The sequence below is a fragment of the Stenella coeruleoalba genome (genome assembly GCF_951394435.1).
Source record: "Stenella coeruleoalba genome assembly, chromosome: 3".
Taxonomy (NCBI): domain Eukaryota; kingdom Metazoa; phylum Chordata; class Mammalia; order Artiodactyla; family Delphinidae; genus Stenella; species Stenella coeruleoalba.
In genome coordinates this window covers 52,228,982-52,250,551 of record NC_137148.1, presented here as the reverse complement: position 1 = coordinate 52,250,551, position 21,570 = coordinate 52,228,982, and the positions used below count along the sequence as shown (strand labels likewise).

Sequence of the window (21,570 nt, the reverse complement as noted above, 5' to 3'; positions counted from 1 at the left end):
TTACAGAGTATTAAGAAGAGTTCCCTGTGCTATACAGTAGGTTCTTATTGGTTATCTATTTTTTATATAGTAGTGTGTATAAAAGAGGCATTACTTCTTAATTGCTGGGCTCCAGATTGAGCTGGTCCCTAATACATACAGGACAACAAAGCTGAAAGCAAAGCTGAAGATAGAAGAGGTAGAAAATATGTATCAGATATGCCAGTGGATATGCCTGACGCAGTTGTACACCAATACTTCTGTAAAATACAACACAAATGTGACAAGTCAAATTATGGTAGAAGTTTCTTAGCACTTAATCTTATCTCTTCAACTTATCTTAGCAAAAATATAGCAACAATAATTTGTGAACTAGCAATAATCCATAGAGAAACTTTAAGTAGTACTGTTCTAATCTAGACTAGGAGTGCGAATTAGTAACTTTTAAAAATATTCAAAAAATTCTGTGTTATAAGACTCATTCCTCCACTAACATAACATGTATATCAAAGGGGCTGACACTAAAGGATCATTTAAGGCTCTTTCAACTTCATTGATGTATGATTCTAAGCAAGTTTACTACAGTGCCCAAGTACAGAATTTCAGATCATGAAAAATGAATGATACAAAATCATCAACTGGCAAATATTACAGTAATAACTGATCAGTCAAAACTCATCAATGGATGCTAAAATTAGTGGGTTAAAGAATGAAGAAAAACAGTATACATTTATATAGTCTCAAAGTTTCTCTCCCCAAAATACTTATTAATTTTAAGAGGGGGAAAAAGTGAAGAAATCTCATACGCACCACTTAAACTGTTTCAAAGTTAGCATCAGCAGTTAACAGCATCATCACGGGGCAACTAATCTTAAGACACACTGACAAGGGGTGCAGCATCTACTGTCGTGTTCCTGCCCCAAACACCCAACCTGAATTGAATCATAAGCAAACATCAAACAAATCCAAATTAAGGGAAATCCTATACACCTGGCCAGTAATCTTCAAAACTCTCCGCGTCTAAAAAGATAAAGACAAAGAAAAACTGAACAACTACCCAGGTAAGAGGAGATCAAAGAGAACTGACCGTGGTAAATATCCAAATCTACTTCACACACACACACACACACACACACGCGCGCGCGCGAAAAATCTGAGTAAGACTGGGGGGCTGTATTAATGTCAATATTATTACTGTTCTATAATAACTGCAAACATTACCATTGGGGGAAACTAGGTGACAAATACAAGAGTACCACTCTGTAATGTTTCTTAAAACTGCATGTGAATCTACAATTATCTCAATAAAAATTTCAATTTAAAAAATCTGGGCTTAATGATCCTTAAGGAAAGGTTTTATCATTGTTGTTTTATTAAAATTCAATTTCCCTAACAGTTTCAAGATGATTCTTTTTTTTTTTTCAATTTTAGTTTAAGGAACTTTTGCTAGAATTTACAGAGTTCATGTAAAGCTTCAAATCAGAAAATGTTAACATTGATGGATATCTAATGATATTAAGGAATTACTGTCAGCTGGTTCTCTTTTTTAAGTGAGATAATAGAGAGTTTCATCTTAACATATTTATACATGAAAGAGGTTGTCTTATTTGCCTTAAAACAATCAGAGGTGGCAAAATAGGAGGTATAAATGAAACTATAACATACTGATAAATTTTGAAGCTGGTTGGTAGGCACATCAGGTTTATTGTATTATTCTCTCTACTTAGATAACAAGATTAACAAAAAAAGGACTTTAAAACAGCTATTGTACTTAAAGGAAAAAAATGAACAAAATGGAGAGGAAAAGATTAAATGTAAGAAATAGAAACTTTACAAATGATAAATACAATATGTGAATGAAAAATCCAAAGGACAGGATTAAAAGATTAGTCACTGTAGGAGAGCATGTCAGAGAGACAGGAAGACATGGCAACAGAAAACAGCCATTCTGAAACATAGAGGGGAAAAAAATATATGAAAACCCAGGGATACATGGGACAATGTAAAGCAGATTAACATATATTTACCTATCTTTAGAAGTTTGCTTATCAGGCACCACTAAGAGTACATGCTCTGTGAGGGGAGAATCTTTGCCTCTCTTCTTCACTACTGGAATAGGACATGGCACATAGTTATCAGTATCACTAGATAACGTCCAAATTCTTTTCCAGGGTGGTAATATCAATTTTCATACTACAGTACCTATTTATATTCTTGTTGACATTTGATAATGTCTTTACTTTTTGCTAGTATAAGGGGTTGAACCTCACCAGAAATAATAGAAATATTAATTAAAACTAGATATTTTCCTGATATTTCCTAGAGATGCTGAACACATTTTCACGTGTTTAATGATCTATTTAAATTGAAGTACAGCTGATTCACAACATTACGCAAGTTTTAGGTGTACAGTATAGTGATTCTGTATTTTTTTACAGATTATACTCCATTAAAAGTTATTACAAGGCAATGGTTATAATTCCCTGTGCTGTACAAGGTATCTTTTTTTTTTTTTTTGCAGTACGCGGGCCTCTCACCACTGTGGCCTCTCCCGCTGCGGAGCACAGGCTCTGAACACGCAGGCTCAGTGGCCATGGCTCACGGGCCCAGCCGCTCCGCGGCATGTGAGATCTTCCTGGACCGGGGCACGAACCCGTGTCCCCTGCCTCGGCAGGCGGACTCTCAACCACTGCGCCACCAGGGAAGCCCTACAATATATCTTTGATGCTTATCTATTTTATACATAGTAGATCATATTTCCTAATCTCATGCCCCTATCTAGTCCCTCTCCCCTTCCTGGAGGAATCAAGCTCCCTGACTTCACACCATACTACAAAGCTACAGTAATCAAAACAGTATGGTACTGGCACAAAAACAGAAATATAGATCAAAGGAACAGGGGAGAAAGCCCAGAAATAAACCCACACATCTGTGGTCAATCAATCTACAACAAAAGAGGCAAGAATATACAATGGAGAAAAGACAGTCTCTTCAATAAGTGGTGCTGGGAAAACTAGACAGCTACATGTAAAAGAATAAAATTAGAACATTCTCTAACACCATACACAAAAACAAAATCCAAATGAATTAAAGACCTAAATGTAAGACCAGATGGTATAACAATCCTAGAGGAAGACATAGGCAGAAGACTCTTTGACATAAATCACAGTAATATCTTTTTGAAACCATCTCCTAGAGTAATGGAACTAAAACCAAAAATGAACAAATGGGACCTAATTAAACTTAAAAAGCTTTTGCACAGCAAAGGAAACCATAAACAAAACAAAAAAGACAACCCACAGAATGGGAGAAAATATTTGCAAACAATACGACCGACGTGGGATTAATCTCCAAAATATATAAACAGCTCATACAGCTCAATATTAAAAAAACAACAAACAATCCAATCAAAAAATGGGCAGAAGATTTAAACAGACATTTCTCCAAAGAAGACATACAGATGGCCAAAAGGCACATGAAAAGACTCAACATCGCTAATTATTAGAGAAATGCAAATCAAAACTACAATGAGGTATCACCTCACATGGGTCAGAATGGCCATCATGAAAAAGTCTACATAAAAATGATGGAGAGGGTGTGGAGAAAAAGGAACCCTACTCCACTGTTGGTGGGAATGTAAATTGGTACAGCTACTATGGAGAGCAGCACAGAGGTTCCTTAAAAAACTAAAAATGGAGCTACCATATGATCCTGCAATCTCACTCCTGGGCATATATCCAGAGAAAACTATAATTCAAAAGGATACATGCACACCAGTGTTCACTGCAGCACTATTTGCAATAGCCAAGACATGGAAGCAACCTAAATGGCCATCGACAGAGGAATGGATAACAATGTGGTATATATATACAATAGAATATTACTCAGCCATAGAAAAGAATGAAATAAGGCCATTTGCAGCAACATGGATGGACCTAGAGATTATCATACTAAATGAAGACAGATAGAAAGAGACAAATATATGATATTGCTTATATGTGGAATCTTTAAGAAAAAGAAAAAAGATACAAATGAACTTATATACAAAACAGAAATAGTTTTGTAAAGCTACAAGGGAAAAAATCTGAAAAAGAATATGTATACACACACACACACACACATAAACACATACACAAATGTATATGCATAACTGAATCACTTTGCTGTACAACACAACACTGTAAATCAACTATACTTGAACTTAAAAAATCTTTTAAAAAAGGGACTTCCCTGGTGGTCCAGTGGTTAAGACTCTGCGCTTCCACCGCAGGGGGCATGGGTTTGATCCCTGGTCAGAGAACTAAGATTGAGCTAAGATCCTGCATGCCGCATGTCACAGAAAACAAAAAACAAAAAACAAAAAACTCTAGCTCCATCCACATTGCTGCAAATGTCAGAATGTCATTCCTTTTTACGGCTGATTAATATTTCATCATGCACACACACACACACACACACACACACACACGTATAAAACATGTCTTCTCTATCCATCTGCTGATAGACGCTCGCATTGCTTCCTACTGATCATTTTTATTTCTTCTTCTTTGAATTCTCTGTTCACTGCACATTTTTTATTGGATTTTTTAAATTACTGATTGTAAGCATTCTTTAGAAATACTAGTATATCAAATGTTTTCTCACAGTCTGTCATGAATTTTTACTTTATATTTTGTCATGTAGAAATTTCATTCCTTTACTGCTGTGCTTTTAATATTTGAATAAGACATCTTTTCTACTCCAAAGTCGTAAAAATAGTTTTCTACATTTTCTAATAATAGTAATTTTTGTTTTTCATATTACTTAATCTGCAATTTATTTTAGTATATACTGTGAAGGCTCTCTTTGTTTTTACTATTTCCCATATAAAAACACTGTGCCAACACTTATGAAATATGTTTTCCTTATTCCACTGATTTGTAGAGGCATTTCTGTGTGTCATATTCCATTTGTAGAGGAATTTTTGTGTGTCATATTCCATGGTTATGCTTCTGGACAGTCTTTTCTGTTACCCTCTTCTACTGATCTATTCCATAGTTTTATGTCTTCCTGTTTAGATCATACTGCACTTTTTTTTTTTTTTTTGCGGTACACGGGCCTCTCACTGTTGTGGTCTCTCCCATTGTGGAGCACAGGTTCCAGACGCGCAGGCTCAGCAGCCATGGCTCACGGGCCCAGCCGCTCCGCGGCATGTGGGATCTTCCCGGACCGGGGCACGAACCCGTGTCCCCTGCATCGGCAGGCGGACTCTCAACCACTGCGCCACCAGGGAAGCCCATATTGCACATTTTCTGTTAAGTTTATTTCTAGGTATACGTGATAGATGGATTACATTAATGACCACTCACTACTCCCTATTACCACTCTCTGAATGTGATGTACCAGCTCCTCCCAACAAAATGCGAAGTATAATTTCCCTAATCCTGATTCTGGGCTCAGCCATCTGTTTTGGTTTGGCCACTAAACTGTTAACACAATTGATGAAATCAAGGGTTTAAAAAAGCCCTGCCTAATTTCCACTAGATCTCAGGTTCCCCTAACTGTCCTATGAGGACATGCCTGGGATGCCTGGGCTAGCCTGAGACAGGAGGAGATCTACAGCAGAGCTACTCCTGTCATCCCAGCAGAGAATTTCCAACATTTTAATTTAGACAGTCTTTATCTATTTCTGTTATTAAAGTTTTATTACCCTTATAAGTTGAGTCAAGTACTTTCCTCCCTTTCTAATCTCTAGAATAGATTTTATAAATTAAGGATTATCCTATTCCATGAAGGTTTGGTCCAACTTTTCCCTAAAATTAGGTCTAACAGTTTTTCTGACCACTAATTTGATTTAGTATTTTCAGTTTTCTATTTCTTCTTAAGTTGATTTTGGAAATTTTTCATTTCATGTAAGTTTTAAACTTCAGTGGCTTTACAGCATTCATTTTCTTTTGAGTGAAAAGTCAGTTTTAAATAAAATTATGGTAATAGGAATGTGAGAGATGTTGCTTTTTGGAGGGAATGAGGGATAAGAATTTTCTTAATGCTGAAATAAAAACTTGACAACCCTGTTACAAGTCCCCAAAATGGAACAACTGATCTACAAAGCATTCCTTTACCTGCACATTTAATACTTCAAATATATATTTTAGGGCATTTATACAATGAATTACTTAATAGTATCTGTATGCTTCTTATATTACTGCTAATAGGTCTTATTTAGGCTGACTCAATTCTCTATTCTAAACACATGTAACTACTTAGTATACTGTACTTTTGTACAACTCGTTAAATTTGACTTACCCACTAATAATAACATTGATTTTTTTACACTAATTTTTCTTCTTTCTTTTCTCTCATTTATTTACACACAAAATATTTAGTGTTACGGAATCCTATAAATTTAGGAGTTAAATTCTTATCAGTTCTTCAACTAACAAATAATTTGCCTCAAGTGATAATTCTACTGAGGATACATTAAAATAACTCTCCTAGGTGGCAGGCCCTAAGGAATATCTGGTAGCAGCACGGCGCCCATGGTAGATGTGGGAGACACTGACGAATAGGGCAAAAAAAGGAAGGAGGTTTCAATAATTATGAAAAAGGTGTAATGAACTTAAAAAAAAAAATCACTATATTTAATTTCAAATGACATGTATTTCATTTCTCTTGAGTAAACAACAAGGAATGGAATTACCAAGTTCATTATATGTCTATTGATGTGTTGAATAACACTGATTTATTTTCAAACATCAAACTTGAATGCCCAGAATGAGTCCCACTTGGTTGTGGTGAATAATTCTTATCATATACTTAAAAAAAAAAAAAAATCCGCATCTAGAGGAAAGGTGGGAGGACATTCTACACTGTCCTCATTAGAGCCTGACTTCATTTTCATACTCAGCTTTACATATCATTTCATTGGTTTTTATTAAAGTCTATAATGTATCTTGAAATAGTCTACGTAAATGACATTATTCCAAGAACTATAATATTTTTAGTACATGATAAAGTCTATCTAAGGAGAAAAAGACCAAAGACTACAGTATGTTCTACTGACCTAAAATTTTATATGGAGAAAGATAATTTTAAGAGTTCTAGGACTTCCCTGGTAGCACAGTGGTTAAGAATCTGCCTGCCAATGCAGGGGACACGGGTTCGAGCCCTGGTCTGGGAAGATCCCACATGCCGCGCAGCAACTAAGCCTGTGCACCACAACTACTGAGCCTGAGCTCTAGAGCCTGAGAGCCACAATTACTGAGCCCGTGTGCCACAACTACTGAAGCCTGCGCGCCTGGAGCCCGTGTTCTGCAACAAGAGAAGCCACCGCAGGTGAGAAGCCTGGGCACCGCAACGAAGAGTAGCCCCCGCTCGCCACAACCAGAGAAAAGCCCACGTGCAGCAACGAAGACCCAACACAGCCAAAAATAAATAAATAAATAAATTTATTTAAAAAAAAAAAGAGTTCTATGTTAGACTTCTGCAATTTAAATTTTTAATGGACAGTAATGGTTATAACATCTTCCACAAATACATATACTTCATATTTTTCAAATTTTAAAGTACTTTATTTCATAGCATGTGGTTTATAAAAATTAACCAACCAGTATCTATGAAATAGTAACTCTAATTTCAGATACATCGTAGTAATTTTTTCCTAAGCAAGTAGTTTTGAAGTACTCACTGGTTTCCTGCTTTTACAAATTGCTAGCAATGTATTCACTGTGATTTCAATTCTTACCATATATATGTTCAGGTTCCAAATCTGTATCTCCAGTTCCCCCCTCTCTCCTTAACTCCAAATAAGAATTTTCACATGCCCTTTAGGTACTGGTTAGGTACCTTAAATAAAACATGTCTCGAACTGAAATTATTTATTCTCTATATTATTCAGCAAATATGTACCCATTGCTATGGACTGTAGATACTGAGACATAGTTCCTTTTCTTGAAAGCTAAAATGTAGCAAGAAAAACAAATATTTTCATTCTATTGGCTTCCTTCCTTCCTCAGTAGTGTTCCTTCTCAGTATCTTTTGTACCTTTCTCTCCTTCCTCCAGATCTCTTAATGTTGGGTTGCCACCAGGGCTCACTCTTTAGTCCTCTTTCATATTCACGGCCTTGTTGACTGTATCTAATCTCAGGCTCTATATACCATCTACATGCTGGCAATTCTCAAATATGTATAGCTAGCACATTTCCCTTTCGACTGAACTCCAAACCCCTATGAACATCTGTATATCTTATTTTAAATGTAACATGTCCAAAAATGAGCCCCTGATTTTTTTCCACTAAAAATTACGAGTCCCAGAGATGTCCCCATCTCAGCTGGCAGCACTCTATCCTTCCACATGCACAGACCAATACCACTGTGATCATTCTTGACTCTTATCTCACATCCCACATCCAAACCATCATGAAATCTTGTTGACTCAACCTTCAAATGTATCTAGAGTCTGTCTACATCTCACTACTTCCACCACTATCACTAGAGGCGACTGAAATAGCACCTAAACTGGTTACTTTTCACCCTTGTACCATACTGTTTCTACACATAACCAGAGTAAACCTTTAAAATGCAAGTCATTTCATGCTCTGAATGACCTGACTGAAACTCTTCCAAATGATTCCATTTCACTGAGAATAAATGTCAAAGTACGTACAAATGCCTACCAGGATCTACATTATCTGCTGCTCCATATCCCTACCTTTCTGACCTCTACTCCTATCACTCTCCCATCTTGCTCACTATATTTTAGCTACCATAGCCTTCTGTTTCTCATACATGCTATGGATACTCACACCTTATAAACTTTACACTGGCTGTTTCTTCTTTCTGGTACATTCTTACCTTAGAAATCTACATGGCTAACTTCCTCAAGTCCTTGCTCAAGCCACTTTCTCAATGAGGCCTACCCTCAATGCTTGTAGGCTTGTCTCCAAAGAGAACTCTTTTTATCCTTGTACATAAAGTATGCAGAACCTGAATTTTATCATGAGTTACTTCTTAATTCTCTGACAATTTCAGCTACCTGTTCCTTTTTCATTCTCCCTTAACTTCAGTAGTGTTCCTTCTTTGTCATATACTCTTTTTATAAGAATTTGACTCTTGCTAAAACTCAGTAAAATGAAGATACTATAAAACATGGCTATCCTTCTCATATTAATCTATTTTGGTTACAGAAGAATTCTCCCTATACTGCTGAGAAAGAGAAAATACCTCCTGAAATCTAGGAACTGGTCTTGTACTATCAGCTAGTCCTTGTCTTACTATGAACAAGCTGCATTCAAAGGGAGGCCTTGGCATTTTCCTGTTGAACTAAGCAATTTCACTGAATACCAATATTAGACAAGGCCATTCTTTAACCATGACAGATCAAGACAAAAGCAAATTTGTAATCATGTCTTGACAAAGATAAAGTATGAACCTTGTCCAAGCCACCCCTTATCCTAATGAGTGACAGCTGCTTTTTTACTGATTATAGTTTTAGCCTTGCTCTAATCTGCCCTCCCTATAGATGAGATTTATTAATATTCTCAATCACAGAATTACTCCTACTTCTTGATGGCATTCCATCCATAGCAAACCCTCATATTCTTAAACCTTCTTCCAATCACCAAGTACAAGCCCAAATCCTATAAGTCTTTTAGCACCCCCTGAGACTCCCCTTCCACCCCCATGGCTCAATCACATGTAATCCTGGTGATCTCTGTTTGGAGGGCATCAACACTCCTCTAATGCCCTAAATGTACAATATAAGTTAATAGTGGCTCCTTACTTACTGGTTTATGTATTTTAAAGGCTAAGGTAATTACATAGTACAGAATGTAACACATAGTAGAGAATGTAACACTGAGTTCCAGTCAAAACAGGCTAAAGGAGGAACTGCAAACTGAGATGATTATATTGGCTAGGGGATAACAGGTGTATGGTTTGGATCAGTTATAACACAGTGAATGGTAAGGCCTATGGCAAGGCACAGTGACTGCACACCCCACTTATAGTCTTCATTAACAACACACTTAGCAGTGACCAGTGATCACCAGCCTACATTTTTTAAGTTCCATGTCAGTTTAACACACGGTTTTTCTTCTTTCATTATCTTAAATAAGCTGATTTATTAAAACAGCTGAACTTAAACATTAACTATTAAGCAAATTAGCAATTTTAGAAATTTTAAAACACAGAGAAAAATAGTGACTTCCCCAGCAATCTATAATTTCCCTTGTAATCAATATAACTTCTTTGAACTTAAAGTGAAGAGGCTTTTCCAACATTTTGTCCCCAATCATCAGATTTTCTCAGGTTCAAGGAACTGCTTTCTGTACTGACCCACAAACTTTCAACCCATTTTTTCTGGACTTTTGGACTCGATTTTTAAAAAAGGCCTAATTAACCTCTCTAGCATTCCCATATCAGACAGAAAGATCTGAGCTACTCTTTCTGGTTTCTTTGCCTTACAATTCCTAACTTTTAATCAGTGTGCTTATATAGAGAATTAACAACTAGATAGCCTTCATTTCTTTTTTCTCTCCTCTCCATCAGCTTTCTCTATCAACCCCTTTGGCAAATTGTTTTAATCATCATCCCCTACTGGTCTTCTCAAGAAGACAGGCCATTTGAACACCACGGATGATAATTTCTCTAACACCAGTTGCTATCTGCAATGGCTTGGAATAGCAGCTTGGTGAGCTTTTCATTTCTTTAAAAAGCTAACAACAAATCAAAACTTTAGACATGAAAGGAAAGAGCAAATTAAGACTCATAAATTAACACTCTAGTTTTATCATAGAATATAAATGATAAAAAAAGAATTCCATACAAAATGAAGACAAATATTAATACCTCAAATTTATATACATCCTATACATAGACTAGTCCACAATTTGGTCACCAGTCTCATGAGGCAAGACAGGAAGTGGTAATATTGATAATATTATGTATAGTCTAACCGAGAATGAGATTAATTCCCCAATATAACAACAGGGCAAATAAACAGAGAAGCATCGATTAGAGTACAATTCTTCTTTTTCCTAAATAAATGTTTTAATCACTAAACCATGTTACTTGCCAGTTGAAAAACACTGGAAGAAATATGTGAAAGATCAGAAACTAAGAAAATGTGAAAGTAAAAATCCTAAAACAAGTGCTTTTAAATAAATACAGCTTGCTGAAACACTAATAAAGTATGCCACAATGTTTCCTGCCTCCTTCCAAGCAGGGCATGTAGATAATAAATATGAAAACAGCATCTGGTATATTAAGATAAACTAGAATATTATTAGATTGAACTGATAAAAACACCTAAAAGGAAAAAATAGTAGAGCTTGGATACAAGATTAAAGCATCTTATGCAAGATTTAACATGATGAGATGTAGTAACAGAGAAAAAATTTAGGGACAGTTCAATTTTCTCATTCAGAATATAAGATGAAACTCCCATCCTTCTCTAATACAGTGGTCATCTTAATACTAAATGTAATTTTAATACTTCCAAAATCTGATAAACACTACTTTCAGTTAGTGTGCTATCCTTTCTTTTAAGCAAGTTGTTAATCAACTAGCAAAACTCAAATTTCTCATAACCAACCACATCAACTATAATATGCATGCTATTTTCTTGTTTTCAGCAACGTAGCTGGAGTTCCCTGGTTGCCTAGAGGTTAGAATTCTAGGCTTTCACTGCTGTGGCCCAGGTTGAATCTCTGGTCGGGGAACTGAGACCCCACAAGCCACAAGGCACAGCCAATAAATAAATAACATAGACTTGTATAAACATACACTTTAGGGTTACATATTACAAGTTAATTAAAATAATCTCAACTCTCTAAAAGTAAAGTGGGTTAATTACATCAGTTGTAATGATGACTATCAGATTAAGAATTAGGAATACAAGAATTTTTATCAGTCAAGGTAATGGTTCTGACATTATCATAGTTTCTTGTCTCTCCTCACTAGCTTTTTTCACCATCAATGAAATGCGGTTGCATTTAGACATCAGTTTAAGACTAAAAAGAGAAAAAAAAAAAACAAGGAAACAAGTAAAAGGCAAGGGACTGATTCTGCCGTTTAAAAAACAGATGAGGTCACACAGAAAGAGAAGAACAGATAAATCAACTTAATTTTCAATGAAAATAAATTGTAAGGTTTTGTTGGCAACAATTATTAAAGCCATTCTCTTTCAGGGCAGAATATTTAAGTGCTTATCCTAAATCTTTTGGTCACATAGAAATTATCTCCAACTCCTCAAAAACACAAGCTGACACAGTTGTACAAAGCAGGTTTTCAATATAAGCAAGAAGGAACTGCTGAAACTAGAATGAAAAAAAGAAACACTACAGTTCAATAGGTTGTCTTAACTCAAACACATTATTCTTCAAGAAGTTGCATGGAAGTCTAAGATATTAATTTAATGATGCTGCAGGGCCATAACTGCACCATTCTCAATTTAGAGTAATAAGTCTGGAATGAGTGCATTTTCAGGAGGATATATGTAAGCGTGTTCATTATTGAGCCAAGTAATAGTTTTATATCATGAAGACTAGTTACGTGGGTTACTAGCCTTTCCCAGGTACATAGAGTTTTATCAATAACACCCAGATTATTTCAGGTCTCTTTCCTTACACCTTAACATCTCTCATTCTAAAAGACCAAAAAGTAGAAAAGATACCCCTTTGGAGTGGAAGGTTACACTTGATGACTTCTAATGTCACAACAGTTCCGAAGTTCTATAACGCTACTTAACTGTCAGCATATGCAGAGCACAATGTAATGCATCAAGTTCATTTACTTTGGAATTTATCAAGCAATACTTGCCAATCTATTAAGCACAAGGAATGGAAACAAATTTCAAACTGCCCTTAAAGAGAAGTTTCAAGCTGAGGAAATTTATTTAACCTAAAATAAAATCATGAGAAGAAAACTCACACAAATTAAAAATCAAATGACCCGAACTCCACAAAAATGACAATGTCACAAAAACATGGGCAAAGTATTCTTGGTTTTGAAAGATCAAAGAGACACAGCTGAATGCTATATGTGATCTTTAACTTGAAGGTGGGGGTAGGGTGAGCAAATAGCTAAAAAGGGCATTATTAGGTGAGCAAATAGCTAAAGAGGGAAAATGTGATGTCAAATTTCTTGAGCGTGATAATGATATTGTGGTTATGTATAAGGATTTCCTTGCTCTTGGGAAATGCTTATTCCAATATTATTCCAATATATTGGAATATATGCTCATTCTAAAATTTTCAAGTGTCTACTTCTCTCTCTCTCCAAGGTAAGCACTTAACATTTTGGAATATATCTTCCATACTTTCTTCAACGTTAATCAAACTAAACAAACAAAACCAAGACTGTGTGCCCAGGAGAACAGTGACCATGTCCTTTTACTTTTCATCGTTAATTGTAATCCAACTCCTAATAAAATATTTGGCACAGAGTGGTCTCTCAGTAAATATTTGTTGATGTTCAATTCGTTTATGTTGCACAACTTTTTTTTTTAACCTTTACCACTACACTGTATTTTATGTCAGTATTGATGGAGCTACATTACACTCCACTCTTATGGATGCATCAAATTATGTAATCAACAACAGACATTAGAGTTAGTTGTTACTAGTTTCTAACCATCACAAACAGGGCTGTAAATATATATAAAAAAATAGATATAAGGATATATAAATATGTACATGCATTTACCCACAGCATTTTAATTAAACAGTCATTTAAAATTGTTTATACTTACTCTCTGCCTTTAAATTCTCATAGATCATTTATATATATATGAAAGTTAATTATGGTAGTACATTACAATCTGACTTTTTAATTCTTTTTATTTGCTAAAACACAATAGAAATTTTAATAATATAACATGTTCCCAAGTACAAAAAGTTAGGGGGAAAAAAAATCTTACCATTCTTGCTGACATCCAGTTCCCTGAGATTAATGAGATTTGCAATAGATGCTGGTAATGTTGTTAAATCATTATCTGGTAAACTCAGTTTATGTAGAGATTGACAGTTAAAAAGTTGCTGTTGAAACAAGGTAGAGAAGTATTTTGATTATTCCTTAAGTTTCCTTAAATATTTCATTTATTAACCTTTACACAAACAAATATTATTAATATCATTAAAACTGAATGAGTTATACCTACACAAATACCAGGGAAGATCTCTTATTATTTTATGCTATTATGGATCTGAACACAATTGGACTACTCAGAATGATTTATATCCTCACACTTCTGCCCTGGGTGAAATGCACTTAGTGAAAATAAGCATATGGTGTATTTTCTGCTAAGGTCATAAAAAATAAGTGGCTGTTAAATATGGTAAACTTTGGATCTTGTATTCCAAGCATCCTTATTCCAAAATGAAAGTTTATATAAATTAAATTCAAATATGTACAACTGATTTTAAATGACTTAAAATATAGAATTCTGATTTGGGAGCACAAAATAAATAAGGGAGCAAATATACTGTTATGCTAAAATCACAATAATGAAATGTGATCAAAATATATTTAACCAAAAGCAGTAAGTAAATGGGCTACTTCTAAGCCCCATACCAAAAAACTGTACAGAGCATAGAGGATTTTTAGGGCACTGAAAATACTCTGTTTGACAGCATAATGATGAATACATGTCGTTATATATTTGTCCAAACCCACAGAATGCACAACACCAAGAGCAAATCATAATGTAAACTATGAACTTTGGGTGATTATGATTTTTCAACATAGGTTCATCGGTTTTAACTACTCTGGTGGTTTATCCACTCTAGTGGGGGATGCTGATAAGGGTGGAGGCCATCCATGTGTGGGGACAGGCTATGTATTTGGGAAATCTCTGTACCTTCCTCTTAATTTTGCTGTGAATTTAGAATTATTCCAAAAAAGAAGAGTCTTTAGAAAAAAACAGAACTATGCACAGGATGGCACTGAATAAGTCCTATTTAAGAAGAGCATTCTTCCAAAAATGGAAAATTGCTAGGCATGATAAGTGATTCAGTTATTTTCACTATCATAGCAAGCCTCTCTTTTCAACACAGTCCCCAGACTGAGACCTTGCTGGTGGTGATTAGAAAAAGGGACTAATTTTAGTCTTCCATTTACTCTAGGAGAACTAGCTAAGGAAGATAAATTACTTGCTGAAAAACAATATACAAGGGAACAGTCAATTACAAAGCACCCTATTACAACTTAGGGGAGAAATTCATGAACATGCAACCCACAACCTTTAATATTTTATCCACATCTATACACAGATTTTTTTTATAAGACAATCTTGGATAGCACTACTTTCAAAATGATTTTACTACTGGCCACCCAAAGAAAACCTTTTTCAAAACACTGCTGCCGGGCTTCCCTGGTGGCGCAGTGGTTGAGAGTCTGCCTGCCGATGCAGGGGACACGGGTTTGTGCCCCGGTCCGGGAAGATCCCACATGCCGCGGAGCGGCTGGGCCCGTGAGCCATGGCCGCTAAGCCTGCGCGTCCGGAGCCTGTGCTCCGCAACGGGAGAGGCCACAACAGTGAGAGGCCTGCATGCCGCAAAAAAAAAAAAAACCCCAAAAAACAAAAAAAACCTGCTGCCATCCGGTATGTATATATACACACACACAAATCTAAAACAAATGCTTTAAGTTACAATAGATACATGCAACCCTCTTTATTTTCTACTCTATGACAGTTAAGGTTGCCAGATAAAATACAAGATGCCTGATTAAACTTGGATTTCAGATAAACAATAATTTTTTAGTGAAAGTATGTCCTATATACTGCATGAGATACACTTATACTAAGAAATTATTCACTGTTTATCTGAAAAGTGTAATTTAATTGGGTATCCTGTATTTTTTATTTTCTAAATCTTCCAGTCCAAATAATAGTTCATTATTTGGAAATGCCCCATATATTAAATTGATTTTTATGAGCCACTAATGAGTCTTCACCCATAGCTTGAAAACCACTGCTGTGTGGGTGGTAAAGCTCTCTGACAAAACTATGGTAGCTTTCCGCGCAACAATAAGAAACTGAGGGGCTTCCCTGGTGGCGCAGTGGTTGAGGGTCCGCCTGCCAATGCAGGGGACGCGGTTTCGTGCCCTGGTCCGGGAAGATCCCACATGCTGCGGACCGGCTGGGCCCATGAGCCATGGCCACTGGGCCTGCGCTCCGCAACGGGAGAGGCCACAACAGTGAGAGGCCCGCGTACCGCAAAAAAAAAAAAAAAGAAACTGAGTAGAGGATGAAGACAGGTTAGAATTTAAGGAAAAAAAAGTAGCCGCCACTAAAAAATTTTAGCAAAGAAGTTGTTAATGTGAGATGATGTTTCATGGCAACAAACCTATTTTCTCCTGCTAGTTGCTCCTACATTTCAGAAATGTTAAGTCCTCCAAAACTTTTCCAAATAAACTGAAATGGGGAAAACAGAATACTACCTCTACAAAGCTGTTAAAAAGCAAAATTCTGATGTGATAACCGAAAAGACAATTTATCCTCAATAACTATAATGTAGATCAATGTCTCAGGAAAACCAGAAAAACATTAATTTCAATTCTTTGTCTAGTTAAATCTATTGGCTGCAGAAATTGTGCAGTCTTATTGTCTACCTTAGTGCCTAAGGTACTGGAATTAAATACAAAATTTTAAATTATCTGCACAAGTATTTAAGCAATTAACTTGAAGAGATAAAGGTTAAAAATTCTATCTAAAAAAATTTGAGTCATGTTGCACACGCTAAGGTGAAATTAAACCAAAAAAACGGGAAACAATGCACATATATATATATATATACATACAGCATTATGGCAACATTGGGAATATCATATTTCTAGGCATAAAAATAAGCAAAGGCAATTCTTTTTTTTTTTTTTTGGTACGTGGGCCTCTCACTGTTGTGGCCTCTCCCGTTGCGGAACACAGGCTCCGGACACGCAGGCTCAGCGGCCATGGCTCATGGGCCCAGCTGCTCTGCGGCATGTGGGATCTTCCCGGACTGGGGCACGAACCTGTGTCCCCTGCATCGGCAGGCGGACTCTCAACCACTGCGCCACCAGGGAAGCCCCAAAGGCAATTCTTGAAAGACTGGATTAACATACCTTTGGAAGCTCTTCAATCTGATTAGCATCTAAGTAGAGCTCCTCCAGAGTTTTTTCAAAAGTAAAAATCTCTTTGGGAACCTGTTCCAAACTGCAATGAGAATAATCAAGAGTAGTGACCGTCTCCTCTTCTCCTCGTAGACAACGACATGGTACCAACCGCACAAACAAACTTCGTTTTGTAGTCATTTTTAGACACTGCAATATACAAACAAAATTAAATTTAGTGAAAACATGTATTATAACAATTTTTCAAAACAAATTATTCCAATTCAATTCTCACAGTTTACATATCACATATTACATATCACACATTTACATATCACATATTACATATCACAGATATCACAGATATCTCCTCCCCAACACATTAAATAGAATGCATTTAACATTGCTTTATTATCAAATTTTATATATAGTGAAGTTCAAATTAAACTCAAGCACTTCTGTACTTCACAAAATGATCCATTAAGTAACCAATTATATGCTTCTATAAGCATATAGGCCCACCTCCCAGAGTAATGAAAGTAAAAACAAAAATAAACAAATGGGACCTAATGAAACTTAAAAGCTTTTGCAGAACAAAGGAAACCATATCGAAAAGACAACCCTCAGAATGGGAGAAAATATTTGCAAACGAAGCAAAAGACAAAGGATTAATCTCCAAAATATACAAAACAGCTCATGGAGCTCAATATCAAAAAAACAAACTAATCAAAAAATGGGCAGAAGACCTAAATAAACATCTCTCCAAGGAGGACATACAGATGGCCTAGGGGCACGTGAAGGATGCTCAACATCACTAATTATTAGAGAAATGCAAATCAAAACTACAATGAGGTGGGACTTCCCTGGTGGCACAGTGGTTAAGAATATGCCTGCCAATGCAGGGGACACGGGTTCGAGCCCTGGTGCGGGAAGATCCCACATGCCGTGGAGCAACTAAGCCCGTGCACCATAACTACTGAGCCTGCGCTCTACAGCCTGCGAGCCACAACTACTGAAGCCCGCATGCCACAACTACTGAAGCCCACGGGCCTAGAGTCTGTACTCCACAACAAGAGAAGCCACCACAATGAGAAGCCTGGGCACCAAAACAAAGAGTAGCCCCCGCTTGCCACAACTAGAAAAAGCCTGTGTGTAGCAACAAAGACCCAATGTAGCCAAAAATTAATTAATTAATTAAAAAAAAAAAAAAACTACAATGAGGTTATCACCTCACACTGGTCAGAATGGCCATCATCAGAAAATCTATAAACAACAAATGCTGGAGAGGGTGTGGAGAAAAGGGAACCCCACTGTGGAGAACACTATAGAGGTTCCTTAAAAAACTAAAAATAGAACTACCATATGACCCAGCAATGCCACTACTAGGCATATACCCTGAGAAAACCATAATTCAAAAGGACACATGTACCCCAATGTTCACTGCAGCACCATTTACAATAGCCAGGACATGGAAACAACCTAAATGTCCAATGACAGATGAACGGATAAAGAAGATGTGGTACATGTATACAATGTAATATTACTCAGCCATAAAAAGGAATGAAATTAGGTCATTTGTAGAGATGTGGATGGACCTAGAGTCTGTCTTACAGAGTGCAGTAAGCCAGAAAGAGAAAAACAAATATCGTACATTAACACATATATGTGGAATCTAGAAAATGGTACAGATGAACCTATTAACAGGGCAGGAATGAGACAAAGACGTAGAGAATGGACATGTGGACATGGGGGTGGGAAAGGGAGGGTGGGATGAATTGGGAGATTAGGATTGACATATATACACTACCATGCGTAAAACAGACAGCTAGTGGGAACACGCTATAAAGCACAGGAAGCTCAGCTCAGTGTTCTGTGATGTCCTTAGATGGGTGGGATGGGGGGTGGTGGGAGGGAGGTCCTAGACGGAGGGGATATACATATACATATAGCTAATTCACTTCGTTGTACAGCAGAAAATAACACAACACTGTAAAGCAATTATAAGCTAATTTAAAAACAATTTTTTTAAAAAGAAACATGCTTTATTAGTCTGCTCATCCTCAACAAGAAAAACCCTAATACAACAAAGATATTTCTTTAATTTCTGACTAAGAGCTGTTTCTCAATTAAGAACTTGACTCTATGTAGTTCTGAGTAGAAAGTGGGAGTGCAAAGATATTTTCAGGTCTTCTAACCAGCCATTAACTTTCCTGTAACTCTCCCACATCAAAATTCCAATCTAAGCCAAGTATATTTTGTTTCAATTAATATTGTTCTTTTAATTTTTCTAAAGTTTATAGGTCTTATATGTGTATAAGTTTACACAATAGAGAAGAAATTTGCTCCAGTAAAGTGCAGACTTCATTATTTCGATCTAATTGGGGGGAAAGGCTCAATTCTGAATTAGTGAAAATTCTCAAGGCTAATTTTATTAAGAACACAACGTTCATACAGAGATTAATTCCAACTAGGAGGCTAACATTATACTACCAAAGAAACGCCTACATCAATAAATGATTGCTAATTAATGTTATCAATTCTTTGTAAAAGAATAATAAATTCTTGCCCTAAGCAGAAGACTCTATGAGAGTATTAGATTACTTCTACCCAGAGCCAAGGCTAGGTTGAAGCCAGTGCAGCAAATGCCTCAGGCACGCGCGCACACACACACACACACACACACACACACACACACAAACTCAGTAATCAAATTCAATATTTTAATGCAATATCTTTTAAAAAATCCAAATCACTGAAAAATAATCCATTAATGACCAAAATGGTAAATTTAAAAATAAAGACAGAATCAGTATGACTAATTTTTTTTCTTTTGCCTCAGGCTCCAATGTGGCTCTGCAAGGCACTGCTTCTAACTCTTCTAATTATATCATATTCTTAAAGAGTTTGACAATAGGATAAGTATTTCCCTTGCAATTAAAAAAAAAAAAATCTGACTATTCTTACCATGTGTGCCAGGCACTGTGCTAAATTCTTTATATAAACTGTATGTTTCAGGACTTTCCTGGTGGTCCAGTGGTTAAGAATCTGCCTTCCAATGCAGGAGACATGGATTGATCCCTGGTCAGGAAACTTAAGATCCCACATGCCGTGGGATAAATAAGCCTGCGCACTGCAACTACTGAACCCGCATGCCACAACTAGAGAGCCCTCGTGCCTCAACAAAACATAAAATAAAATAAAATATTTAAAAAAAACTATGGACTTCCCTGGTGGTGCAGTGGTTGAGAGTCCGCCTGCTGATGCAGGGGACACGGGTTCGTGCCCCGGTCTGGGAAGATCCCACATGCCACAGAGTGGCTGGGCCCGTAAGCCATGGCCGCTGAGCCTGCGTGTCCGGACCCTGTGCTCCACAACGGGAGAGGCCACAACAGTGAGAGGCCCGCGTACCACACACACACCAAAAAAAACCTATATGCTTATTCTCATTTCATCCTCGTGTATCTTTCTAAGGCATGTATTATTATTATCCCTATTTTTCCAAAAAGAAACTGATTCTGTGCTTGTAGTGCACTATACTGCTTCTCAATATATAATGATATACTTGAACTCAGATTCATGAAATAATTCAAATATCAGTAAGTCTTTACTACATACTTTTCCTTTAGGGTTTACAAAAACAAGCTACCGATGGGGTTCAGGACAAACCACCCCAAAATATGGCACCCCAAAATATGGCATACTGAATATTTTAAGCTAAAGGAGTTTGATAAAATAGCAGAAGCAGGAAGGTCACTCTGACCTTCCACGCCGTTCTCCCCTGAAACAGGTAATAAAATCCTCCTGTGAAAGGTGCCCTCCCTATACCAGGAGGTATCTCTGAAGACAAAGGAAGAAGAATTCTAATGAACAGGACTTGTTAAATCTCCCCCAGTTTACTACACTTACTTCATACTCTTTGATCTAAAGTATTTCTACACAACTGTCCACTTCATCAAACAAGGCATAAAAATACTCAGGTTTAACTGTTTCTTTGGGTCTTCCTTTCCTTACAAAGGCTCCCTGTGTCACTTAAAACTTACATTAAATAAATGTATATATTTTTCTCCTTTTAATCTGTCTTTGTCAGTTTAATTTTCACACCCAGCCAGGAACCCTAAGAGGGTGAAGGAAAAATTTTTCCTCCTTTACACTATGATGTCAAACATCAAATGATTCTATCTAAAATTTTTGTCTCATGGGGATGTAATGTACAGCAAGGTGACTATACTTAATAATACTGTACTGTATATTTGAAAGTTGCTAAGAGAGTAGATCCAAAGCTCTCATCACAAGAAAAAAAATTGTTACTATGTATGGTGACGGATGTTAACTAGACATATTGTGAGGATCATTTTGCAACATATACAAATACTGAATCGCTACGTTGTATTACTTGAAACTAATACAATGTTATATGTCAATTATTACCTCAAGAAAAACAAAAAATTACTTTGTCAATAAAGTTTACTGAATATGCTTAATCTATGTTTATATGAAGGTGTATTTTACTTATAAGAATAAGCA

General features: G+C 36.4%; 1 protein-coding gene across 10 annotated transcripts in view; it reads right to left on the bottom strand.

Moving 5' to 3' along the window:
• The window catches only part of ERBIN (erbb2 interacting protein), a 106,436-nt gene that overhangs the window by 49,372 nt on the left and 35,494 nt on the right, over window positions 1-21,570 (bottom strand). For all 10 annotated transcript variants that reach the window (XM_079915269.1, XM_079915273.1, XM_079915275.1 and 7 more), the window contains exons 3-4: window positions 17,059-17,256; window positions 13,877-13,994 (exon numbers count right to left, since the gene is read on the bottom strand). In XM_079915269.1, coding sequence (XP_079771395.1) covers window positions 13,877-13,994; window positions 17,059-17,247 — 307 coding nt within the window. In that variant the 5' untranslated portion in view covers window positions 17,248-17,256. The remainder of the gene's footprint in view (window positions 1-13,876; window positions 13,995-17,058; window positions 17,257-21,570) is intronic.